The 9,550-nt window shown below is 32.5% G+C and overlaps 1 protein-coding gene across 1 annotated transcript in view; it reads left to right on the top strand.

Moving 5' to 3' along the window:
• Positions 1-9,550, top strand: part of LOC106877934 (histone deacetylase 4) — a 224,265-nt gene that overhangs the window by 163,148 nt on the left and 51,567 nt on the right. The window contains exon 8 of the mRNA XM_052971386.1: positions 8,964-9,098. Within this exon, the coding sequence (XP_052827346.1) occupies positions 8,964-9,098 (135 nt within the window). The remainder of the gene's footprint in view (positions 1-8,963; positions 9,099-9,550) is intronic.

Below are 9,550 nucleotides of genomic sequence, written 5' to 3'. Positions count from 1 at the left end.
TTTCCATTCTTTTTTCTGAAATATTTAATGTACCATTGTCTTTTTTTTTCAATTTGCTTTCTCTCCCCTCTTTGAATCTCAGGTAGGTCTTATGATGGTAACTCTTTCCATTTTCTTTGTTTTCACTCTTCTATCATGGTATCATGTTTCAGAGACATAAAAATGACTGAACTTTGGTAAGAATAGCTTTTGCATTATTATTATTATTATTATTATTATTATTATTATCATCAATTATTATTATTTAACTATAGTTATATTTTCTGTTTTGAACGCTCTAAGTTTCATGCATTCCAATGAAGAACTTTTTTTTTGTTTATTAGCGACAGAGGCAGTATTAATACCAAGAGATAATATTTCTCCCCATTTAAATTTGGATGTTGTGCTAGAATAGACTATACTGCAGTAGAGACCATGAGAGAACCCCTCATACCGGCTTTTGGTGCAAAATTCGCTCTTGTTTATATTGCATGATTTGGTGGTCTCACATCTCATTTCAAGTAACATTGATGGGTTAATAACGTCTGTAGTATTTATGAATAAAATTCTCAGCTTCAAGTAATACATACATCCATACATCCATCCATACATACATACATATATATATATGTGTGTGTGTGTGTGTGTTCTATGCCTTGACCCAAGCATAGAATGGGATTTGCCCATTTGAGCTGGGAAATGAATGGAATGTCTGTTGTATGTCTTGCTGTGGCTACCCCCTCCTAAAAAAAATATGGGGAATAGGCCTGGGTATATATATCTACACACCATACCTCAATATAGTCATACAAACAAGAGTGTATTTTGTACCAAAAAGCCAGTCTGAGAATTTCTTTCGTGGTAACTGCCACAGTAAAGTTTGTTCTAATAAAACATCCACATTGAAGTAGGGAGAAATGGGGTTTTTTTAATGTGTTTATGGTATGACTCTTACTTTCACTGCTGCTAAAGGTTAGCTCACAGTTCTAGACTCATTTAGTGACTTGGCAGTGACGTTTGTTTCCAAAAAAATTTTTTAAATAGAAACTAAGAACATAAAAATGCAACCATAGATGTTGAAGCTGGTGTGTGTTATTGCTTGGTTTAAGCAGTCTTATCTCTTCTTGTCTCTGTTATTGACTTGGTTCTGAGAAAAACTTTAAAGTTGGGTTATTTTCAGGAAGTTTTATCAAACATAATAGATCTTCTACATGTTGTGCAATTCTTATCCAGAACATTTTGTTTTCCTGTATTTGGGATTCTTTTCGGATTTACTAAACCTAACATGTTACCATTGTTGTTGACTAGGTTTTAATAATTATGAAAATTAGTTGAACCAATTCTTGCTTTAGTATTCCTCTAAACATTCTTTTATTTAAAAGTATTTTTCATTGGTGCACTCACCATTAACAATTCAAATGTTAAAATTAGAATGAAAATATTTCTTTAGAAATCTTTGCAAAGAATAATATGTTAAGATTTTTCATGTTTTATTTTAGCTTCTTCTGCAACCAATTGGTTGTGTCTTTTATTAGATGCATTTCTGTTTTTGTATAAGTTTCAAGTCATGATTTATTATTGCAAAGTTAATCTTGTCTCTTAGTTTCCAAGTTTCATGATATTTTCAAATATATTTCTTAATAATTACTGGAAATTTAGTTAACTGGAAATTATGATTTCTTTTAATCTGCAGGATATTTATTGTTAGAACTTTTGTTATTCTTCTCTGTGGGCTGCCGTTCATTTAATTAGGAAACTGTATTATTAGTTCAGCATGAAAATTTGTTATTTTTGTAGCTTTTCATCTTGTAACTTGTTCCCAGTTGTGCATATCTATTAATTAAAAGTTCTCAGATGGTTTCATCAATTTGCTCACAATATCACCTTAGAATATTTAATTTTAGAATTTACTTTATTGTCAGAGAAACAAACTAGTAAAAATAAATAAATGAGACATTTTCTAAGAATAAGTCAGCTAAAAATGCCTGACAGGAATGAAGCAAAATGCTTTTCCTTGAATAGAAATTTTAATTTTATTTAGAACAGCACTCCAGATATCATGATACATAATTTTTGTGAGAGATATTTCAGTTATAATTATTGGTTTCTATTTTTTGCCTTCTATGTCGTTGTTTAGAGGTGTTATATTAAGTATCTAAACTATTTTGAGAACATGCAATTTCCAGTTTTCTTAATCCAACAAAGACTGCTGAATCTCTGTGTGGAAACTCAGTCTTTCTATTTATTTATTTATTATTACCTTTTTTTTTTTAATGCAGTTCTATTTGAGCAAACCTGAAGCTTTGAAAGACTTGTACAGTCAAGAAGAGTTTGCTGCTGCTGCATGGTGTGTGCTATTAGTGGTCACTTGTAATGCATGGTTGTGATAATAAATTCTTGCTGCTGTTTGTAGGATCATTTGAATGCTATCAGAAGTTTAATGTGTGCCATTAGATTAGAAATCTGCTTACATTTATTTCTGGAATCAGTTTTTAGAACCAAGTCTGGTTGTTTCTTTCTTATTTTGTGATAAAAAAACTAACCTAGTCTGTGCGTCTTTCTTTAGTTTCCATCTCACTTCAAATAATATTGATGGGTTGATAATGTCTGTAGTATTTATGAATAAAATTCTCAATTTCAAATAATATATATATATATATGTTCTATTCCTTGACCCGAGCATAGAACGGGGCTTGACTCCTTGGAGCTGGGAAATGAATGGAGTGCCTGGTGTGTGTCTTGTGGCTAACCCCTTCTTAAAAAACAAAAACAAAAGTGGGGAATAGGCCTGGGTATATGATATGATGATATATATCTACACACCCTACCTCAATATAGTATGGAATGAGTTCCCCATGGACAGGCCACTGATATCAAATAAAGTGTTCAGCACAAATGGTATACCAATTGGTACTTCCACTACTTTGTAGCATTTCATGTGTATATAAGCAGAATGGCTACCTATCTGACTGGAATTTATTAAGTGATGTAGACACTCCTGATGAGGGACATCAATAAGGCTCAAAACTTGAGTGAGGCTTTTCCCCATTTTTTTCAGTCTATATACAAATAAAAATGACATTTTTGTATGTCTACAATGAAGCTTTACATCTAATTCTTAAACTACTTTTTGCTCCGGTCATTTGGCCAAATCACTTAAATGATCAATAGCTATGAAATTTATATTGTTTTTCATTAAATTTAATCTGAATTAAAACCCATTATTTAACCAATCAGTAGGATCTTTAAAACTCTACTCACTCTCATCATTTATCAGATACTTTGACTGCTACAGATGGTTTGCAATATCTCTTTTTCCCATTATAAGTATTTCCGTTATTATTCACAACTGAAGTTTGAAAATTTGTCCTTTATCTTCACTTAATGTGGTTTTTTTAATGCACATAACACACTCACATATACATACACACAGTCACACACACACATATGTATATACTTACACACAGTCACACACACATATGTATATACTTACACACACATACATATATAATCTTATGTAGAATATTCAATCATTTTACTAATATGCTAGATGTGATTCTAGTTCTTCAGTAATTTTCATTGGATTACATGGAATTTCAGTAGAGACTCTGTGATTGCTAGTGCCTATTTTGGTTTTGGTATTGTCTTTATTTAGTGTGAGTCGGGTAGCAGTAGACAGTGATGCAGCCCACTTAGTACACCTGTTTGTTTGTCTCTACACTTAAATGAACAAAATACAAATTAATGTATATTGTTCCAGTTTTAACAGCATTATCATTTTCTTTGAATAAGTTGCTTTCTTTTCTTTCTTAAGTTGAGACTTTATTTGTTTGATTTCTGTATAGTTAGAAAATTTCTTTCTGGCTTTCTCCTTTATGATGTTTTCTTTCCATAGAAATAATTATCTTCTTGTAATTTTTGGAAAATGGACACCTACCACTTAAACTAGATCCAGCTGTCTGCACATTTTCTCAAGGAACTCTAAGGCTGCCTAGCTCAAGTTGACCATTTCCATTTCTGTGTATCACTGTTGTGCCTGTACTCATTCTAGATTGCATGTTTGTTGCCAGATAGTTCCCTCCATTTCTTGTGTGTCCTCTCTTCTTTTTTTTTCTCTCTCTCTCTCTCACTCACTCTAATTGTATTAAATTGTTACTGAAAAGATGAAAATGTTAGTTTATCTCTATTCTATTTTGATTTAGTTTGAAAACACTCAACCTTATCAATTTTTTGATATTGCTAATTTACAGTTCAGAAAAGAAAGGAAAAAAAAAGAAGAAAAGAAAGAAAAAAAATTCAAATTAGATTTCTCTCTTTAGTTTCACTACTTTTTACAAAAAACTGCAAGTTATTCCCTTCTGAGACTTTTAGAGTTCATTTGGCAAAATTGCTCTTAGTCTGTAACCCTATTCCGTTTGGTACTTTGTTGAATTGTCGAAATCCTTGTCTATAAATATTTCTTTTATATTTTTTCTATGTGGGTTTTATTTGATTTCTTTTCAAGAAAACAAAATTCTCATTTATCATCCATCTTTATGCTGATTAGTCATTTGTCCATCTTCAGACATTTTGCTCCTTAGTGATTGATCACTATTCAATGCCTTTTAAAGAAGACTCCAACAATTTTGACAAAAAAATATCAATTTTTCCAAGCCTTTCTGTTATCATTTATTTAATTTTAGAAATATTTGCACAAATACTGAAATTTTAATTCGATTATTCATTATATTTATTCTTCTCAAAATCAATTTGTGTTAATAGTTTTTTTTTTTTTTTTTAATTTTTACTGAATATCTGATCTTTCAACAGCTTATATAAAACTAGACTCTGTTCAGCAACATAATATTGTTAGAGGGATTGAGTTGGAGCACTCGATAGCAAAACAGCCCTGTCATAGTTTGTTGCCCAATTTGCTGTTCTCAGTATTAATTTCCATCTTTATCTTTCACTCATCTCAGGGTTATAAAATAAATACAGCAGCAGTTAAGGTTCATTTCATTGACTTTTGCCTTTTACTTTAATTCTGTAGTTTATATAAATGAAATAATTACTGTTTCAAATTTTAAGACATTCAAATGATGTGCAGGATGCAATTTATTTGCAGCTTAATGAGTCACCAATGAAATTTATGAACTTTTTATCAAATGAGAATAACAATATGTAAACAAACAATTTTTTTTTTTTACTTTGGAATAATTCTTAGTTCTGGTGTAGATGTTATCATCATCATTTTGATGTCTACTTTTGCCTGTGAGCCTGAGTTGGACAGTTTATTTAGACAGATTTTCTTCCTGTCACTAACTCTCACCTGTATCAAAGCAAAATAACATTTCCCTGTCACCAGACAGGTTCTCAAAGAATTGTAAAATGAAAGACACTGCTTGTATAACAGTGATATTCATTTACAGCTACGACATGATATCAAGACAAGGAGACACATTTTTTTACTTGAATATGTGTTATTTTGCATTAGCTTTCTGATGTGGTCCTCAAAAAATACCAAACAGTATGTATAATAAGCAATCAGCTCAACTCATTATTGTTCATTCCACATAATTAAGATATTCATTCTACATATCTCTTAAAATTTCTTGTTTGCTTTGTTGTTGTTAAAGAGTTTATAGTTCATGCTGTTTATCGACATTGTTGGTGATTGTTGAATGAAGAGCAACGTTAATACTTGATTTCTCCAAACATCAGATTGCTGTAACAGGATGCAGTAAAGTGTTTTCTTTGATGATCCCTTGTACTTCTGCATCTAAATGCATTCGAAACATCCAATAACAAGTTCCAAATAACTGCAATTTTGAAATGTATGGAGGAACTAACAATTCAGACTTCTATTGATCCCAGTGTTGCGTGCGTGTGCACACACACACACACACACGACAGGCTTCTTTCAGTTTCCATGTACCAAATCGACTCGCAAGGCTTTAGTTGGCTTGGGGATATAGCAAGAAGAAACTTGCCCAAGGTACCACACAGTAGTACTGAACCCAAAACCATGTGGGTAGAAAGCTTCTTACCACACACACACACACACACACACACACACACACACACACACACACACACACACATATAAAGAGGTGCAGAAAAGTTCCTGGTTTTGGGTTAAAAACAAAATAGAGGAGGATCAGTTAATTATGATTTTATTCAACATGTTTCCCTTCTCAGATTCACAAACTTATTGGCAGCAGTCCTTCAATTTTTGTTACCCCTGTAAAAAGAACTCAGAATGTTGGGCCTCCAACCGGGCCTTTTGCAATACTCTTAAAGCCAGGAACTTTTCAGCAGCCCCTTGTGTGTGTGCGTGTGTTAAAAACAATTTAATTTTAAACTGAAGAATTACTCAATACTTTTTCATGGAGTTCATATTTATTAAGTTTTGCTCGGAAAATGTTGACACTGAATTCAAAGTTTCAACGTCCTTGTCTTCATCAGACAGTCTGCTAAAAGCCAAAACTTTGAAATCACTGTCAACCCCCCCCCTTTTTTTTTTTACATATATTGTTGATCCTACCTGTAGCGGAACAGTAAACTCTCCATGTGTGTGTAGGTAAGAAGTTTGCTTTGCATCCATGTAGTTTCAGGTTCAACTGCACTGCACAACACCTTGCTATAGCCCTGGGCCAACCAATTTGGTATGCAGGAATAAAGCCTCTTGTGTGTGTGTGTGTGTGCATGTATGAGGGTCGGGAATGTGTTTGAGAACAATAAAACAGCATGTTATAGTCCCCAGGTTGTGCCAGTGCAGGAAGTCAGTTATAAGAATGAGCTTCATCAAGTGATTATGCGGATCGAAAAGACAGATAAACAAAAGTAGGAATGTATTTACATGAAAATGTATAGAAAAATTATGGATTTTTAGAGATCAGTAATGCAAAATTACACAATCTCATTACCGTTCTCTAAAAGTTTGTGCTATTCCATACACCTGCAATATTCTGGGACCTCAAGGCTGTGAGTTGGCAGAAACATTAGCATGCCCAGCTAAATGCTTAATGGTCTTTACATTCTGAGTTCAAATTCTACCGAGGTTGACTTTGCCTTTCATCCTTTTTGGGGTGTCAATAAATTAAGTACCAATTGTGCACTGGGGTCGATCTAATTGACCGGCCCTGTCCCCCAAAATTTCAGGCCTTGTGCCTAGAATAGAAAAGAATATTCTGGGGCCTTATTACATAATATACAGGGTTATGGAACCAGTCATTGTTCATCCAGAATGGCTGTAATGATAAAACTATCGTATCATTTCTTTTATTTGTATTCTCAACTTTCCATGTAAATACATTCCCTGCGTCTACTTATGTTTATCTCCCAGTTTTACTTGTGTGTGTGTGTGTGTGTGTGTGCGCGTGTGTGTGCGTGTGTGTGATCATATGAAATCTCACTGGATGGAGTTGTTATTTCTCTGTCAACAAATCATTCAGTTACTCCCCACTTTCGAAGACGAGGGGAATGTAAACTCCTTCACATGTAAGGCAGGGTTAGGGTTAGGGTTATGGTTTGCTCACTGGAAGGCAAACCAGTTGTAAAAACAATGCTTCTACAACAAATATATTGTCTAACCCATGCTAGCATGGCAAAATGGACATAGAATGAATGAAGAAACAAATGAATATATATAAAATTGAAAACATTTCTCTTGAAAGTATCAATTATAAAGAGTTGTTTACCATTGGCTGTACTTAGGATTAGTGCATTAACCAGGCTTTGTAAATGTATTTCTATAAATATTAAAGAACAACTTATTCAGATTCCTATGTTCAAATGTGGAATGAATGTCCAATCTGTCTTAACTGTATTCTTGGCCCCTAAGGTGGACAGCATATTTGCTGACAGCAATTCACAGCATGTATAGATTAACAATCAGGCCCCTAGACATGTGTTGTCTCCAAGGAAAGCAATGCACTGGGCCCTATAGTATTTATTAACAGCATTTATAAATTAGCATTGGGTCACTTAACCCATGGCACACCCAGACAACTGCCTTGCATGTCCACACCTCAACACACCCAATCTGTATTTTAAATGAAATAAGATGTTGTGATCATCATGCTTTCTGCAAAAAATATTTGTAAAAAAAGCTTCAACCAATGCCCAAAGTTAATGTCATAGTCTTGCCAAGAGAATTTACTTTTTACAATTGAAAATACTGTAGCAAGCAATAGATAAGATCCACCGAGCAGAATGAATGTCCAATGCATTTTTAATCTAGCTAAAGCCATTTCACTTGACTGTATCTAATAAATGTACTTGAGAAATGTATGAATCTTTCAAATTTGTATTTTAGCCACCTTTAAAATATAGGTTCTTATACTGCCTACTAAAAGGAAACAAATATTAATGTACATATTGAACCAAAGTCTATCAATACATGTAAAATTGTTTGTTACATATTTATCTTTTTAGTTTCATTTTTACATTCAACTATTCTTTATTTTGTGGCTTCTGTTTGACTGCTTAGTAAAGTTTAATCTGTAGAAAATTGACAATTAAATCATACTGTGTTTATGTGTTCAACAGATTGGTTAAATTACTTTTCTTCTCAATCATATAGGAAGAAGCCATTCAACATTTTCTTTGAAAAGATAACTGTCATTAAATTATGGAATTTAAAAAGAAATGTTTGCAATTGTGTAACCCTTATATATAACTTCCATGTTTATTATTTATTTTAATTTCATATTTATTTTTAATTTTACAGCTTACCCTGACAAAAATTTTTTATTTTATTTCTCTGTTTTGAAATTTCACCAATTTTTATTGACTGTTAATTGTTATATATATATATATATATATATATATATATATATATATGATGAAGACACACCGTTTCTTTTTTTTAATATGTTGAATTAATTTTTACATGTTGGTCAGAATTCTGCTGCCTACTACTGCCATCATCAACTCCAGTAGCTGGTGCCAGCTACTTGCCTCTAGGCATGCTTGTAACTGTGTTGTCATGTTCTTGTTTGCAGCATCTGAACCTAATATACTTAAAGTGCGCTCAGCTCTGAAACAGAAAGTTATGGAACGGCGCATAACACACAGTCCAATGCTGCGGCGGAAGGATAAAGGCCCCTTGCCGCTCAAACGCAAATCACCTCTGTCAAGTATGTATTTATGTGGCATAATAGATACAAATACTTTCCAATCATATTTATTACACTTATTATTATATATAAAAAAAAAATCATATTCTAAATATTAGTTGCTGTTCCTTTTTCTATCTCATGTCTACAGAAATACATGTGTATGTGTGTGTATATATATATATATATATATATATATATATATATATATATATATATACATACATACATGTATATAGTTATATATATATATATATATAATATACATGCATGCATACATACATACACAATCACACAAACATGCATATATATTTGTAGTGTTCATGTTTGAGATAAATTGAGCTCTTTATAGGCGTCAGCAATTGCATTGATTGGTCAAATTCAAACAAATGAAATGCAAGAAATTAATAAAATAGAAATTTAGTTTTTAGTTAATGTTTGTCACGCAGCTAAAGTGGACTCCCCCCCCCCCC

This window comes from Octopus bimaculoides, chromosome 10 (genome assembly GCF_001194135.2).
Source record: "Octopus bimaculoides isolate UCB-OBI-ISO-001 chromosome 10, ASM119413v2, whole genome shotgun sequence".
In the NCBI taxonomy this organism is placed as follows: domain Eukaryota; kingdom Metazoa; phylum Mollusca; class Cephalopoda; order Octopoda; family Octopodidae; genus Octopus; species Octopus bimaculoides.
Note: the sequence above shows the minus strand (reverse complement) of the source record. Positions and strands in the feature narration are given on the sequence as shown.